The sequence below is a fragment of the Sparus aurata genome, chromosome 21 (genome assembly GCF_900880675.1).
Source record: "Sparus aurata chromosome 21, fSpaAur1.1, whole genome shotgun sequence".
Lineage (NCBI taxonomy): Eukaryota > Metazoa > Chordata > Actinopteri > Spariformes > Sparidae > Sparus > Sparus aurata.
The window spans coordinates 8,667,970-8,685,361 of NC_044207.1; the positions used below are offsets into that span (position 1 = coordinate 8,667,970).

General features: G+C 42.4%; 1 protein-coding gene across 6 annotated transcripts in view; it reads right to left on the reverse strand.

The window, feature by feature from the left end:
- carmil3 (capping protein regulator and myosin 1 linker 3) overlaps positions 1-17,392 on the reverse strand; it is a 94,634-nt gene that overhangs the window by 55,536 nt on the left and 21,706 nt on the right. For all 6 annotated transcript variants that reach the window (XM_030403180.1, XM_030403179.1, XM_030403183.1 and 3 more), the window contains exons 6-13: positions 16,465-16,559; positions 15,975-16,045; positions 15,706-15,779; positions 9,279-9,354; positions 7,933-8,021; positions 4,892-4,986; positions 3,389-3,475; positions 151-260 (exon numbers count right to left, since the gene is read on the reverse strand). In XM_030403180.1, the coding sequence (XP_030259040.1) occupies positions 151-260; positions 3,389-3,475; positions 4,892-4,986; positions 7,933-8,021; positions 9,279-9,354; positions 15,706-15,779; positions 15,975-16,045; positions 16,465-16,559 (697 nt within the window). The remainder of the gene's footprint in view (positions 1-150; positions 261-3,388; positions 3,476-4,891; positions 4,987-7,932; positions 8,022-9,278; positions 9,355-15,705; positions 15,780-15,974; positions 16,046-16,464; positions 16,560-17,392) is intronic.

Here is a 17,392-nt window from a genome sequence, read left to right on the forward strand (position 1 = left end):
TTCAAATTCAGTACCATTGCTCTCAGGTTTTGTTATATGTAAATCAGAATGTGTGCATAAAAACAGTTGGATGGAAATGCACTAGAAAAGAATAGAGGGTTGAAAACTTTTTATAAGCACTGTATGTGTGACTGTATGTGTGTTCCTCACTGTGGCGTCCTCTCCAGACAGAACCCCGGGGTTTTTGCTGAGGTCCAGATGCAGCAGAGAATTGGAATAGTCGTCACTTGAACACAACGCCTGCGACAGAGAAACCACGCCTAAAGGGGGGAGAGGAGATGGGACAGAGGGGAAGAAATGGGGGAGAACGGGATAGGGAGTTTGGATAAACAACTTAATCATCTTATAATGATCCCTTTTTTTCAAATGAGCCAATTTAATGCTCTGGATGTGACTTATTAGCAACTAATGAATAAAAAACTACATTATGAAAGAGGGTGAGCAAGCTCGGTGGCAAAAAAATGAATAATTGAGCACAGACTCGTATGGCAGGCGAGTTATGAAAGAAGCTTTTGGAGGAAGCCAGCCATATATTTTTTTTCCCTATCCAAGTATCCAAGTGTACCCTGAAAGCCAAAACAAAAGACGATCATTCTCTCAAATCAGATCACTACACAATTACACCCACAGGCCCAGTGGAACCCCTCATTAAAATCCTCACCCTGCAAAACTCAAGCGAAGCGAAGCACAGCACAGCGCAGCACGACATGGCAAGTTGAGGATTAAATATAGACACAATAACAACACAGGAGGAATATCTAGCAGCAGCAAAGTCGACAAACATAGTTACTTTGTGTGTCACTCGCTATACGATGTGTCAGAGTATAGCCGGTGGTTACAGGAAGTGCGTTTCTCCTGTTCTCTGGGATTGGGGGGAGTTTACGCAGAGGAAGACAGCTACTACATGTGCCACTCTGAAACTAGCAAGGCGCTAAGCTCTTCATCCCTAATTTGTAGCGATTAGGAAGGAAATGAGGGGAAGAGGGGACAGGGTGTCTAATCCCCCCTCCATCCATCCATCTATCAGCTGCTTGATTCTGCTCAAAGTGGAGACTTGTAGAAACCATCAAGGTTCTGCGTGACAATGTCAAGTGTGTGTGGGAGCACGGGTATGAGCGCGGGGCTTGATATATATCTGCCTATTTGCATGTCTGATCACATCTATGCATGCGTGTGTGTGTGTGTGTGTGATGACCAAGCATGCGTGCGTGCGTGTGGCGGCATATGTGTCGGTGTTTTAGGGACAGACAGAAGGAGGTGGAGAGGGAGAGAGATCTATAAATATTCAACAAAAAAATACTCAGCCCCTGCAAAGTCATACCACCACCGACCATTCAAGGTCAGCATCATCACTGCATTCCCTGTGAATCACTGTGTCAACACAATGCCATTTAGAATCCCACCTATTGTGGGCTCCCCATTCATAATGTACGCTGACAGTGCTGCTGTTTGTGGCGTCCATAGATAACACTCAGCTTCAGCTTTATAATTACATTCAACACCACCTCTGCTATACTGCCCTACAAAGGCAGACAGCAGTAACTACAGAGGCAGAGAAGTCAGATAAAAGAGTGTAATTTTCGAGCTGGCCATCAAACTGCACAACAGACAAAAAGGTTATAATGCCTCCATTTTATGTCTTTTTTAGTCTCCATCTCCCCAGTGCTGTGTCAGCTCTGGCGAAAGGTCTGGCTGCACCCATTATCATTCTGGTGAAGGGGAGAAAAAGCACTCTGACTTGGTTGTACTTCTTTAAAATCAATCACAATCTACTTTTATGGCACAAAGCCCTGAATGCAGCAACGGTGCCCCCTAGTGTCAGGGGGAACTTGTTTTGCACGTGTCGAGGCAAGCTCTGGCACTGAAATGGCTAAATCCCGCAGAAGAAAAGGTGAGAGCCACGAGCTTGTCTAGGTTGGTACCGCTCATAATCACATAAGGGTTTGGGTAACCTGTTGGTTGCTAGTTTGGAAGTTGCTGTTGTTACGTCCTTAAAATTTGGGATTTTGAAAATGCAGACAGAAGAAGAAGGAGAATACCTACGGAAATAGTCAGCCAATGGTAGACTTGTACCCAGTTACACATGCAGTGAGTAAGACCATGTCATGTCATTTTGGGATGGCTATTTAAGACGCCAAAATACTGCCATAGAACATAAAATACTAAGTAATGGTCGTTCCTTGTCAATTTTAACGGTTGTTTTAGACAAGAAAATATTGTCTATAATCAGTACAACAAACACATTTACAATTAAAAGCTTTTAAATATGTGATACAATGAAAGTTTTACCACAACAAATGCCATGTATTCTACTGAATCAAATGGCAGTTACTCCAACTCTGCTACGCTAGTTAGCTTTGGCTGGAGCTGTTTTCTTTGTCCAAAGAAAGTGGTTTCAGCTACACACCGTCATCTAAATATGTTGGTTCACAAAATGTGCTACCAGATATCACTTCGTCAGAAAGGATATTTTTCGATTGCAGATATCGAAAATGAATCATGTAAAAGTTGTTTTAGCTTAAGCATAGGCTAGTCATGGCTAACACACTCTCTTTACGGAATCCGTGCCCAACACTTGAGGTGAAGAGATAATCTCTTCAATGGTGGAAGCAGAAAGCTCACACGGAGGCAGCTAACCCCACCTCTCTGTTTTATCATATAAAATTGTTTATACGGGAAAATAGACATTAAAAAGTCATACTGTGCACTTAACACACTAATGATCAAAAATGTAGTTACTGTGTCTGCCTTTGTGGGGCAGCATAACACTATTTTGTAACGCATTGTAAGAAGTTATTGTATAAGCTCAATCAGATAAACAGTATCACCCATAAATGCGATAAAGGATGAAAAATGCAACAGAATACTGTAAGCTATCCTGAGCTAAATGCTATCAAGACCAGGCTATTAATTTATAGAGTCACATCTGTACCAATATGATCCTTTTGGATCTGCTGTAATACTAGTAGAGGGTTGTATTGTGTGGGATAAAAGCAACAGAACTGGGACAGCGCGCTAATTCCTCTGTGGGATTTTAGGGTGGGGGAGGGGGGGGGAGATCAACTACTTATGATTGTGGCCCGAATATCATTTGGTTGATGAATCATAATGTACGGCTCTTTCTTTTATCCATGGGGGTAAACGCCAGCCCTAACAAAACTGCGTGTGCGGCAGCAGGTCAGCCTCGTGGTCTGAGAAACTGTTGCATGAAAAGATGAAACCGCATTCCAACCCAGATTTGATGGAAAGCTTCTACTCAGGGTGTACTCAAGTGTCTTTGAGCCAGACGCAGCTCTAAAATTACATTACTTTACTTGACGATAGAAATCTGTGTTTGTTTGCAGGGTCAGCCACTAGAGGCTGCTGCATCTCAAAGGAGCACTCTTACCCTTGGAGGAGAGGGAGGTCTTGGAGAGATTGAGGAGGCGCAGTCCCTTGTTGAGGCGACACACTTGTTGAATCAGGTTAGAGACTCCTGAAATAAGGGGAGGAGACGGAGAGAGCTCATAAATCACATGAGAAGCAAAACAATTGATTAGTTGATTGGCAATGAGTAAGTCACAACTCTTCTGACTACCAATGAAATGTCTTTTTCTATAATAAAAAAATGACAAAATGTTACTACTGCCAACCTGTTGAATGTTAATATTTGCTGGGTTTCAAAGCTCTCTATGACACTGGACAGATAATCTCTGGATTTTGGAATGACAAGACCTAAAATTATAACAAAATAACTGACTGATTAGTGGATAATGAACATATTTACAGCTCTACACTTGTCCACTCTTCAAGAGTGAGCAGCCCACGCAGAGCTTTGCCACATAACTTCGAGCTAAAATGCCGCCTCTCTCACTACACCCCCTCCAAAACATACACATACATATCCACAAGTATACTACAGCTAAAAAAAAAACATCACACCAACATACTTTACAATCTCACTTTCTCCCACACACCCAGTGCAGAGACAAACTCATATGAGCACCATATGCCAAGCTGAATTACGCAGCAACTAGCTTCAGCTCGACGCTTTGATTAAACACATTACGGCCCTGATGATGATGATAATATGAAACGCTCTGCTTTATTAAAAATGGAATTCACTGAAGTGCCAAACCTTGTCTCCTGGTTCTCCGATTTTCCTGGCTGTCTCGGATTGTATTAACGTGTACTGAATGGGCCGACCTCGTACTTTGTTGTTACAAAGTGTATTTCATGCTTTTTCAAACAGGCACAGCACAGAAGGTCATGGGTTTTACGGGGCATTATTGTGATGGTGGTTAAGAATGCAACACATTCGTGGCACGCATGCACACACACACACACACACACACACACACACACACACACATACACACACAGGGCAGTGTGTTTGAGAAGAAGAACTTACTGAAGCGAGTTGAAGTGACAAGTGCCAGACAGGAGGACAGAAATTAGCTAATGAGTGATGCTGGTACACACACATTCCCCCTGTGCCTCCTTCACACTCACACAATAGAGCAGGGGGGTGAATGGCAGTTGTTATATTACAGAGGCGACGGCATGCGCAATTCAAATGTACGTGTCTTTATGTGTGTTCATGTACAGAGAAAAGGCAAGAGATCACAGGAGTTTGTGTGGAGAACTGTGGGCGAGACTGAAAATAAAAGCATTTTCTCCAATGAGGAGGAGCACTCATAGACGCACATTATGAAAGATAGATGAGAAGAGAAAGAGAGAAGGAAAAAAGAGAAATACAAAGCGAAACAGAAGAATGAGGGTTCGGTGAGGACAGGGATTGATTTTGAATTCTTTGAGCGCAAACAAAAGCCAGAGCAGGAGAACAATCAGCGGCGTCCTGAGAGAGACGGCAGTGGGAGGGAGAAAGAATTCACAGATTCCAGGATGCTACCTTGGTTGTCTAGCGTGTTATGAGCCAGGTTGAGAGAGTGAATCACAGAGGCGGGGTTCTCCGACAGCGCTGACGCCATCTTCTGTGGAAAATCCCTGGAGACAGAACGTTAAAAGGCAAAATTAACTTCTCTGTAGAAATTGCTAATTCAATACTGGTCTTAAAGACGACTGAGAAATCTGCTGGAGAGATTCCCCTAATTCAATAGAATGAAACTGATAAAGTTCCACCATTACACCTCTTGAAAATGACGTCCGACACCAGCTGCAGTATTGTCCCTTTGCAGATATGTTAATGGGGATGAAGTACTTTTGTACTTAATTTGTTCTATCATGGAAGAACATAAAGGAAGTCAATTTAAAATGTACTTTTATGCATACTGTAAAAGTTGACTCAACTATTAAAATGTACAATAATGTCGGTCTCTGATTCACGGGGATGGGAAGACGGAATAGAGCTGAGATTTAAACGTTTACTTTTGGGGTACTGAATGACAGAAATGTTAAGCACTCCAAAATTTAAAAACGCGCTGACAAAGAAACAAAAGTATTAAAAGATTGGCGATATTCTAAATCATGTATGTTTTATCTTTGACAAGCAATTTCCTGACTTAAATAATAACTTATGCTAAGTTGCTAATTGCCAGCTGCGACAGCATCAGCTGTATGTGTGTGTCATCAAGGCAACATGTGGAGCTGGTGACACCTTTTGCAGCGGGAACAACCACAGATGTGATTTTGACAGATTTTTGTCAGCACAGCAGCATCATGTGCAGGATACAGTCACCTGGCACACATTGAAATATATATATATATATTCCCCGTGAAATCAATATCTCCAGGGATGGACACCTGTAGATAGACGGATAGACACTTATCACAACCTAGCAGTTTTGAGAACATTTGAGGACTATGCATCATGTCTGTGTGTCTGCCTGCAGACAGATTTTGTAAACATGATAACACCGCAACTTTCAAGATGCAGTCATAAAACTTCACAGGAGGTGTAGTGGAGATTAAGAATATAGGCAGAGTTCAAAGATGGATGTCGTCTGACCCATGAGTACTGAGTAGTCATGTACTAATGTAGTAATCATTATTCAATACCCAATGGCTTGGAGCGTGTGTGTGGCGTGATCCCATCGCAAGACAGTCTTTAGTTTTGCTTTGTAATTCTTAATAGGCAAAAAGTTCTTACATGCCAATTCATTTGAGGTGTTATTTGCATACTGGTATAGAAACTCAAGTACGGTACTGGCACTAGTACCAAAACATGTCAAAAGAAACGCAGCCGTTAAACGGAGGTAACATTAAATTTGCTTCTCAATTATTTGTGATCTCTGATGGCAGTGTATGGATAAAATTGGGGTTCAGCTCTACGGGGGCTTTTTAGCATCTTTTAATGCAATGTTTTGGTTCTGCGGGCTGTAAATGCACCATTCTCTCTCTCAGCTCTCATCAACCATGTTCCAGCTACAGCAGGCAGCTGTTTTCAGTGTAAAACCTGTGATAAACCCACTGCACATCACCTGCACAGCACTAAATAGCAGAAAGACAAAGTAAGTCACTAGCCGGTAAACACAGCGGAGCATTTTAGCAGCTATCGAGCACGATATTTCCCTCAGGAGTAAGTGGAGACCTGAAACAGCTAAAAAGAGAGGGAATATTAGGTTTACATTATTAGGTGGACAGAAACACAATGCCGTTGTTGCTGTCTGTCTGCTGAATGTGCACTGGGTAATTGTTTCCTAGCATATTTATTTATTTATGTTGTTTGTTTCGGACATGTCAATTCATAAGCATCACATTTCATCATTGTTCAAATAATACAACACACATGGCCGAAAGGGAAAAGCGGGAGAAGCCAAAGCTTATCAAGTCCCGCCCCCATTACCCACAGTATAAAATCTTCATTCTGATCTTTTCTTGTCTTTTGCAAATTACTTTTTTCTTTTCTTCTCTTTTTTTCTTTTGTTATGACCTTTGACAAAACATATTACAGCAGTAGCATATAGAGCTGAATTCAAGCTCTAGACAGTACATACAGATTACATATGAACCAACTTCATGAGATTATCATAGATTATTGTTATGTTTATTCTTGGCAAAGTGGACAAGAAAAAAAGTCAATTAAGGCTGCTATAAGTAAGCTAGCGAACTCCCACTAAAAATACTCACATCTATTTAAAAAAAATCTCCAAGCAGTAATACTTTCAAATTCTAGACTCACATTTGTTTTTACTGTGCTGTATTATTATACTTGTGCTGGCAAAATTGTTTTCTTGTTATCACATTTTTCAAATCAGACACATCAGAAATTGTATTTCTGTGGGAGTCAGACTTACAACACGCTGTTTAAGTTTCTTACTTACTCACTTAATATAAAAGTCTTTAGGTTATTATTTTCACGTCACTGCTGGCTTTTGGTGCAGTGCTCATGGAGAGCCTCCAATAAAAAACGTCTCTCTCTATTGGAAGTGATTTAACACAGGGGAAGTATAAAAACTTGGTAACTTCATCATTATGCTGCAGTAAATCATCTCGCCCTGAGGCAGCCAATTCATCTCAATTAATCCTAATAAGGAAACTGCTTTGCTAAATGACGCTATCCATGCATAGAAGGTGAAACGTCTTGCCAGGTGAAGCCCAAAATTTGACTAATGTTCCAGTGGAGAAATAATACAGTCTGCCAGAGGCAAACAGGAGGCAGCTTTATTGGAGTGTGATTTGATGAAAGAGCAGAGGTTAAGAGAGGTGAGAAGGAGAGGAAAGGGAGGAGAGGCAGAATTGGAAAAGGTCAAGACAGCCGAGGAGGGGGAAGGTGGGGAGGGGTGGAGAGGTGAGATGAGCTGAGGTGAAGTGGTGAGACGGAAGAAATGGAAGTGAGAAGAGAGGACACGGGCAAAAAAAGGAAGGGAGAGAAAAGGCTGGAGTGAGAGGAGAAGTGAAAGTGTGAGGAGGAGAAAAGGTAGAGGAAATTAGATTAAACAACGGGAGGTGACAGGCAGGGCTGAGGATGATGACAGGGCAGAGGGAACCTACGATTTGAGTCCAGCATTCTCCAGAGTGAGCTCCTCCAGACTGTTGGACTTGCTGACAGTGTGCAGGACCTGGTCCACCACCTCCGACCCCTGGAGACAAACACAACAATCATCTCAAATGGAGCAAGAACCTAGGTGTGGGAAGTAAAAAGCAGGCAATGATCTGAAGCAGTAAAAATTAGATGATGTTGTCTTCATTATTAAACAACCACCATTGTAAACGACAATTTATTTTTGAGTGACACAGACAGAAATGTTTACAAAGTAATGTTGAAATTCTTTTTTAACCTTGAATAAAATGATGGCTTTGAACATCGTTTTACACAACGCAACAAAATAAATATCCAGTAAGGTCCATTGTTGTTATACATTTCATGCAGAAATGTCAAGTATAATGTCTTTAAGGTCAGCAGCTAGAAGTATTCACGTTAGAGATCATAAAAAGAGATGCAATCTATCCCTACATAACATGACATTTTCTACCAGAAATCGTCTAATGGAACAACAACGGAATTCTTTTTCTCTGTGTTCCTGTGTTTTGTCTGGGGAAAAGTAAATACATTCGGACCTCAGTTTGCCTGCAAGTAAACACGGATGAAAACAATTCAGGATTTAAAGCATTTCTCTGCTCTGCAAATGTTCCATGAAGGACGAAATGCATCTGACAAGTTTGTTTGACCTCGGGGATACACGCGGTGCGTTTCGGTGAAAACACTGACTGTCAAAACAACTTTTGTTTGTTTACAAAATCTTCCACGGGGCACCTTTAAAATTCAAAAGCCAAGTTTCGAGGGGCTTTACATATATTAATACATTCAATTCAATACCTTTCAAATATTTATTTGTTGAATTATTTTCAACAGACGATTTTCATGTGGTTCACCTCAGATGGATAGCACTTACTCTAATGCATAATATGAATATTTAATAAAGATTGACATTGATACATAAAACTATGCCGAGGGTAACTTGACTCGGTGTCCTCCGTCTCGCTTCCTTAACTTGATTTCCATTTAATGTATTATCTCAACATATTAAATGACAGTCCGGTAAGGTTTTATGTACATGATGCATTGGCCCAAATCACCAGCAAATTGATTCAAGTTGATTTAGGAAATGCCAGCCAATCCCAGAACCATCCTTTGACAGAAGCATTTTTTATGCATTTGGACAGCAGTCGGCCAAATGAGCAGATATAACAGCTGATTCAATAAAAAAAGATGTAATCTGATCAAACACAAAGGCTAGCTAGAGGAAACATGAGAGAAGGTAACTATAAAAGGGAACTGATTAGTAGTCTACATCTGGCAAGAAGGTTTACAAGTGAGGGAGAAAAAAGATAGTTACTATGCGCATGTCTTTGCAGTACAGCTTGGTGAACCAGGTGTTGTACGCAATGGATGCCACGATCACTGCCAAGTCCCTGGGATGGAGAGACACACACACATATTAGAGACACAATCTAAAAAAATAAAAAAAATGTTAAATTAGCTAACTCCATCTGCTCAGAACCATTTGATGTCATTGAACCATAAATCCACATTATCGTGGGCCAAACTTTTTCTTTGCTCCCCGTTTGGTAAAAAGCAGTTCATCATTGTGACAAGGAGAACACGGTGGGCAGGGCTGCTTTCTAAAAGATGACTGATACTGCAGCCCTGCTGAGGAGAGGCTGGGAAACAGAAAGAAAAAAAAAAAAAAGAGAGAGTGATGTAAAGATCGATGGCTGGGTCAGTGGATTATTCAATAAAGCCACAGTTTGATCCCAGCTACAGACCTCAAACACTGCTACATCCACTGCTACACAAACAGACCCAGAGCCCACAGACCAGCCTTTGTGGGTTTGTGACGGAGACAGAAAGGGGGAGGAGGGAGAGAGTTTTAAAATCCTCCAAGGTCCAACTAAAGCCATACTGCTGCTACACCTGCTATACATCATCTGACAAACAGGCAGCAACACGGGAGAGCAGGGAGGCACGGGGAGAGAGAATAAGCCCAGAGAGGGGAAGAAAGGAGGAGAGTGAGACAGAAGGGAAAATACAGAGCGGGGAGAGGAAGAAAGAGTGTAATCTAGCCAGGGAGGGTCCTGTTGCCAGTAACTGCAGTAGCCAGGACATTACAGTATATCTCGGAGGAGTAAAATGGCTACAGGCTGTGTTCCTTTTTCATTACCGTGCCAGCAATCAGACCAGTCCATTCTTACTACCACAGCTAACAGAGTCTGTGTGATGAGGGAGTGTTCGTGTGCGAGCAGATGACGCACATGTCAGGATTCATCATCAACACTGACTGCTGATTCATGCTTTGACAGCAGGACATGTAATTGACCTCTACGATGCGTCACTCAGTCATGCAGCGCGTCGGTGTTGATGGGTCGTCTTGTACTTGTACACGACGACTTGTTGGCACAGCAGGTCAACCTGTCGCCGTTTTCTCCGACACGCAGCTCAATTTAGGTTTCGGCGACGACATGACTCCGGGGAGTGATTATCCAGCTCTCCGCCCGTTCCCAGTGTTTATGCTTTAAGCTAGGCTAACTGGCTGCTGGCTGTAGCTTCATATTTAGCATACAGATAAACGAGTTCACATCCAACTCTTGGCAAGAAAGTGTATTTACTACACTTTTATCCTAAGTGTCAAATATTTTCTAAATTCTGATTATACAGTGTGTAGAATCTATTGGTGGAAATGGAATATAATATCAAAAATGGTGTTCTCATTAGTGCATAATAACCTTAAAGAAAGATCAGTTGTGTTTTTTTTGCCTCCGAATGAGCCTCTTACACTGCATCTACAGGGGGACCGAGTCGTCTTACATACAGTCCGCCTAGTCGCAGCGGGATGTTTCTGCAGTAACCCACAGCGCGCGCGCACACACACACACACACACACACACACACACACACACACACACACACAGACACAGCTTGTGCATTTTTCACAGCCACCGCAGGTTATGAAGGAAGGAAGGAGAGGATGAGTAGGAGGGTGCTCGTGGTGTGTCCCATTTTCAACTCAGAAATTCCAACTTCCCGGTCAAAAACTTCAACTGGAACGATCCCCGAGGTTGGATTTCCAACTAGCTAAATTGGTCGCTCCCCCCATCAACCCCAATCTCAAAATCCAAGATGGCTGCTCCGGGTAACAACAGCTGTGAAAGCTGTAGGTCATTCTGATCATGAGCAGTCGTATACTGCCATCAGTCGTATACACAGCACTGTCCAACGTCCATCTGTGGACATATTGCTTCTGTGTTTGTATGTGCAAGATACCGTTTAATGGATGGTTATCAACTGGTATTACTTACAATTGCTAACCTGATTAGAACTTGTTTTGGACTTGCTGTATTAGAACCTGGCCAACTTGGGTATTCCCAGCAAAGACAGCAATTTGATCTTCAAGCCATATGGAGCCATTTTATGTTTTTTTTATAAGCCCCCATCTACTTCAGTTTTTTACACGTGCTTCGATTGTTCTGTTGAGAGGCTTCGGAAATGTTTTGTGCTCTGCAAAACTTCACCCGACTTTAAGGTTCATCAATGCACAAATTAGGTCAGCTGCCCATGTAGACATCTGCATTCAGCCCAAATTTAAGGGACTACGCCGGCACCCAACGCGCTATAAAAAGAAGTAGCGCAAGCGTTCATAGTGCACATCATGTCTGAGTGTATATCAGGCCTTGACTGACTGTTCAACGTTACGCAGTCAAACGTTACTTTTTTTTTAAGGCTTTCTCAATATGACCTTCTAGCAACAAATGTTGAAGGCTTCAACATTTGTTACAGCCCACAATCTGCAGCAGTATGACCTCTTTCTGCTAAGGTCTAGCTATATCAAAATCCCAGCTCTGAGATGGAGTTTGTCCTGAGGTGGTGAGCTGGAGAAAAGGTCATCGGGTCATTCGAATCAAAGTCTCCCCGGGAGCATGAGTGATCTCAGTGCATTTCATGGCAATAAGCCTATTAGATTATTAAACAGTGTGTGGGTTAAGCCGAGGGAAGGTCACTGAGTGTCCACTGGGGACCACGAATATGCTCAGCAAATATCCCAGCTATCTGTCCATTGGAATTTCATATTTATTGTGTACAAGTGGAATATTATTCTTAATGGTGTGATAGACAATAGGTCGGCGAGGTCAACAAAAACACGATTCACTCTGAAGGGAATATGAATATTCAAAGCACAAGTTAAAATATCCTTCAACACACGGAATGGGGATATTCTGACCTGATCCGTGGCATTAGAGTGAAAGATCAGAGGACATTAAAATCATTAGGAATCATCCCCTGGGGAATTGGTGCTGTATTGTAATAAATCAAAGCTACAGTCTCAGCCTCGGGTCCGGTAACAGTGACAGGGGTGGCAGATGGTAGCAGTGAGCTGTTAAGCAGCTGTCCTGCTTCAGTAGCAAACGCAACTAATCAAACAGAAAGTTGAAGAAAAGTTGGACAGTGCATCCAGACTACTGGAAATTTGTGAGTATGTGTGTGTATATGCACACAGAGGAGCGACTGTCAAGCCAAGAGGTGCCCAAAGAAGTTCTTAAGGCATTAATAACATGTCACAATTTCTCTCTCACGCACTCAAGTCAAACATAAACAGAGATGTATGCAAGCACAGAATCCCTCCACCCACACACACAAACACAAACATGGTGTCAACCTGCAGTGGCCAACAGAGACAGATTGTGTGTTTGTGTATTTGGTGGGGGTTCAGAGAAAGAGAGACGGAACAAAAGAGCTGGGGAAAATGAAAGGGTAGAAAACACAGGAAGTGGATAACGGGGCCAGAGAAAGAAGGTGTCTGCTTTCAGTCGGGACGAATGAGCGGAGACGATGTTGGAACGGACAGCAGTCAGCAGAAAAAGCATGGCCCTGTCGCTCGCAGTAACAGTAGATGGCTCAATCGGAGAAGATTGTGGGGTTGGAAATGTGGAAGGATGGGGAGGGGAGGAAGAGAGTAACACACCACAAATAGCTCCCAGCGTCTGGTCATGGAAAGACCGATTCTTAGATCCTTTCTGTGGGCATTTGCATCCCTTTTTAATTGCTTCTTTGCATTTTTTGAGACTCCTAGTGTTCTTTTCTCAAATCTTTGCTTCCTCCATCAGTTTCGATTTAATACAACCTCTCCTGAAGAGCAAGAGAGAGTCTTAAGTGTCGGACTGTGGGCTCCAGGGAACAATATGTTAAAAAAAAAAAGAAAAAAAAAGAGCATAAGCAGGCAGCTCCCCCTGCAAAGCCTTTCTGTTTTATCACGCACTATATAAAATATAGGTGCAAAAACAACAGCGGTGCAGTGATTTTGGCTTTCAATATGTAAGGCATTAATATATTCATGAGTTGCTGCTGCAATCATGCTCCTATGAATGGCCTTTTTGATTTAGCAGCATAGCAAGGCTTTGCTCCTATGATGAGATATGCATTTTTAAATGTGAGTGTATCCTCTCCAGTTTGGATTGTTGTTTCTACACGGGAATGTTGAATAAGTTCCATAAGCCTCGGGGTGTTCTGAGGACAAAACAGTCTTCAAACAACAGACAAGCAAGCTAGGTTGAATTCTCCATGTGCACGTCAGCTGTCAAATCTTTTATGATTGGCAGCACTCGAGCGACACGTGCATTCTTCCACAATATGTCTAGGGACATAAGATAGCAGTGGGGAGGCAGAGGAGAACACATGTGGCATCTTACAGCTGTTTCCAAGCCCTGTATTCTGCCTCCGACAAGCATATTTTTACCTCTCTCTATGATCTTCCCAAACTTCGAACAAATCGGAGCTGAGAAAACACAGCCAAGATTAATGCACTCAACATTTCACACCCAGGGAAGCTCTTGTTAGACAAACAGCCTCTCTAATGTCAGATAAGACAGGGGCTGACAGATGATGGTATGGGAAACATATTTTTTTGGGGAAAACATTGTGATAGATGAAAAGGAAGCAAAAGTCTTTCAAAAGTACAGTGTAGTCAGAAAGTGTTAGGACAATGTTTTGTTCTGTACTCCAGCACAGTCGATTTGAAATGAAACAACATTCGAAATGTTGGTTACAGGTCCCATGACGACTGCATCGACCACTGGCAGCAAGCGAACCTTAAGCAGCTACTGTACTCTGTCAAAAATAGAACAGAAGAGAAACTTGTGTATCTGTTTGCAACACATCCAGAAAACTGTGGAGGATGAAGCCCATCACATCGCTTCATGAAATAAGGCCGGGTGGGGCAGTCAATAATTTGGTTTGCGTCTTCTGCTTCATGCCCATGTGCACCGTTCCTGTCAATGCCTTAAGCCAGCAGGAGGAGTGGGGAGAAAATCTGTTCACATATAAATCTAATTTCTTCTCTCCTATCATCCTAAAATCAATTTACAGATGACAAAAAGTGTATTTTGTACATTTGTAATGCTATGGTTCCTCCTCACCATGTTGATGGACTGGGAAAGTTGTAACTGTGCTACGAGGGCAAAGTGTAGCCCCAGGAAAGATTATTGCATTTACACAGTGTAGTGAAGCCTTTGGGCATATTCAAATTTCATAAATCCCCTGGAAGAATTAGTAGGATACCGTGTGACTCGCGCAATACGTAAGCCTTGCAAGGTAAAGTGTGTTGGGAATGTTGCAAACCCGACAGGTCACGTACATCATCACCCAGTGAATACTGCCAGCAAACTGTAACGCTGAACTCCAGCAGTAGCAAGTGTTGTAACAAACGTTCAGCCAACTCTGACTGGGGGGAGAAACAACTCAGTCCACAGCCTGTTTTAGTTCAAAAGACCTGTGTCTGTGCAGTGTAGGGGATAACAAAAGTTCTCACTTGTACCAGCCTTGCAGCAAGAGGGAACCGTTTATTTTCCACTGCTTGGGACATATTAGATGAAGCACAGTGGCCAACTTCTGTTTCTAAAAAAGAACCAGACCCACTAATTGGACAGCTGTTGCTCAAAAAGGCAGGCCATAAACAGCTCCAAATCTGTCGACCTGATACCTCAATTAGATGCTTGAGCTTCACTGTGCAGAATGATTGATATTTGCAGAGTTTGACAACGAAAAGCTCTTTCAAATTCATCTGTGAAGCGGAAGAACTCCAAGTTCAACTTAAATGTGAGTTTGGGATGTATACACAGCAGCGGGAGTTTGTGACAATCATTACAAGTTTGGAGGCCATTCATGCTGTAATATTTAATTTAAAAAAGTGTGATGTGGAAACGTCAACCTCCAGCATGACTGAATGGACCTTTAGAAAAATGTAAAAAAAAATGATTTCCAGTCAACTCTTTAGTTATTCATATGTACACTGAGCCATCCACTGGAACATTGCAGTTAAAGAAGGTGTCTTCACTTTCCCAAGACAAGACTGAGGAAAGACAGGGCTGATGAAAACAGGAAAAAACAAGGACAGCTGCAGGATGGTTCTGGCAAAGCAGCATCAACAAGTATGCCAAATGTCCTCTGAGGTTTACAGCCAGACATTGACTGCAACAGAACAAATATCAAACGTAATGAGGTTGTGTTAATTCGTCCAATTACTTTATGTCACCTAAACGTCCCCTGATGTAGATGTTAACACCCTAAAACTCGTGCTCAAACTCAGCACTTTACCTTCATCTTCATTACAAATCCAATTTCGCTGGAGTACAGAGCCAAAACACACACAGTGACTGCGCTGTACACTGCTGCTGTCTTAGTTTGACACAAGCTAATTGTTTCCCTCCAATCAGTGTGCGCTAGGGTGCTGCAATCAGCCTGGGTGTGGTTAAGATGCCAGTTAACTATGTCACCTGCTGTCAAGATGGCTGAAATCCAGTAAATTGAACTCCCTGTTGTCCTGTGAGTGGTAGATGGTGTCAACATCCTGGAACAGAGAGGGAGAGCAAACGAGAAAGAGAAGGATAATGAGAGAAGGAAACAAACGGCAACAGCGAGAGAGAGCAAAAGAGAGAAAGGTTACATAAAAAGAGATCCCACTTTTTTCCATTTGCACAACAGACGGGAGTCTATTAAAAAACAAGACGAAAGCGCTTTTGCACAGCTTCCTAAGTTTCCTCACCCACTGCACTTCTTCTTTACAGCCGATTCCATTGTAGTCACAAAGGGCTGCATACGTCTCAGAAAAACCTCCTGAAAGATGGAGAGACAACAAATCAATCCAACAAAGATAAGAAATGACAAGGACAGGATTAAGACGGGCAGAGGACGTATGAAGGAGTGAGAAGGAGAGAGAGAGCGCAGGCCAGAGATGAAAGAGGAAGTGAGGAAGAGCGCGACACAGATAGTCAGCACGGAGCGAGAGAGATTGGCTGTAAAAATTGAGGTGAGATGAAAGTATTGCACCATGAAAGAGCTCTTCTTGTAGATTAATAGGATTACCAGCAAAAGAGGAGTGCATCCAGCAACTTTGGTCTTCTGACCCACTTAAGGATGAGTCTCCGACATGATGTGCTGCAAGTCGGTGAGTCAGCGAGAGGATGGACTGAAAAGCAACCGCGTACGTCTGTATGCATTGTGTTTGGTGCGATGCAGACAGAAACGTAGCTCACCGCAGGTTTTTTGGGGGTCCAACGACGACTCAGAGTTGGGTGAAAACTTGTGACCTCCATCAGTAAGGTCCCCCTCTGCTCGACAAATAGGAGGACTGAAAGACAAAGAGCGGGAGAAGAGGTTCAAGATACATATTGTGTATCCCGATTTAGCTTAAAAGGTAGATTTGCATGTATTTGCTCATAAAAACAAAGTACTGAACTCATTTAAATGTTGGCCTGATGATGGTACAAGATAAAATCTAAGGGGTTACCCAAGTGATTACATTATATCTTAAGGGGAACGTGAATCTGTGCATCATGGGGAGATTTGAAGGAGGACACAGGGTGAGAAAAGTGAGGCTGGAGGTTTTAATAGTCTGGCCTGCAGAGTTTGGCCACTTATGAACACAATCAGCAGTTGCAGCACTGGCTGTGAGACGCAGAATGATTAAGGTACGTGAGGCAGGAAATAAATGTGAGTTTTAATAGCAAGGGCATTGCAGGCTGAAATTGCAGGAGCCATACTAAAACATCAAAAGCATGATGTACAGTACCTTGAGCTAAGTTAACTCTGGAAACTTTACTTTGTAAAAGAGAGCTAGCTAATGATGGAAGGAAAGCTTGCCACAAATCAAGATTGAGGTTTTTTCCAAGGAGAGTAATGAAGGAGTTTAACAACATGAACTGAAGGTAACTGAGGTCACACAGAGTTGCACCACACACACTGCAAAAGCAGCAGCAAGGTTTCTACAGGTATCCAACACATAAACAGATTTTTTCTAATTCAAGCACTGAAGAGTATAAAGGTATGTGGTATACAGTAAACGTGGTCCTGTGCAGAGGTAGGTATTATGAGGAAATTTGGTTATTAGAGTACGTAAGAGCCAACACATAAATACAAGTGTAAGTAAAATTACAGTGTTGTGTTCAGTCGTAGGTTTCAAAA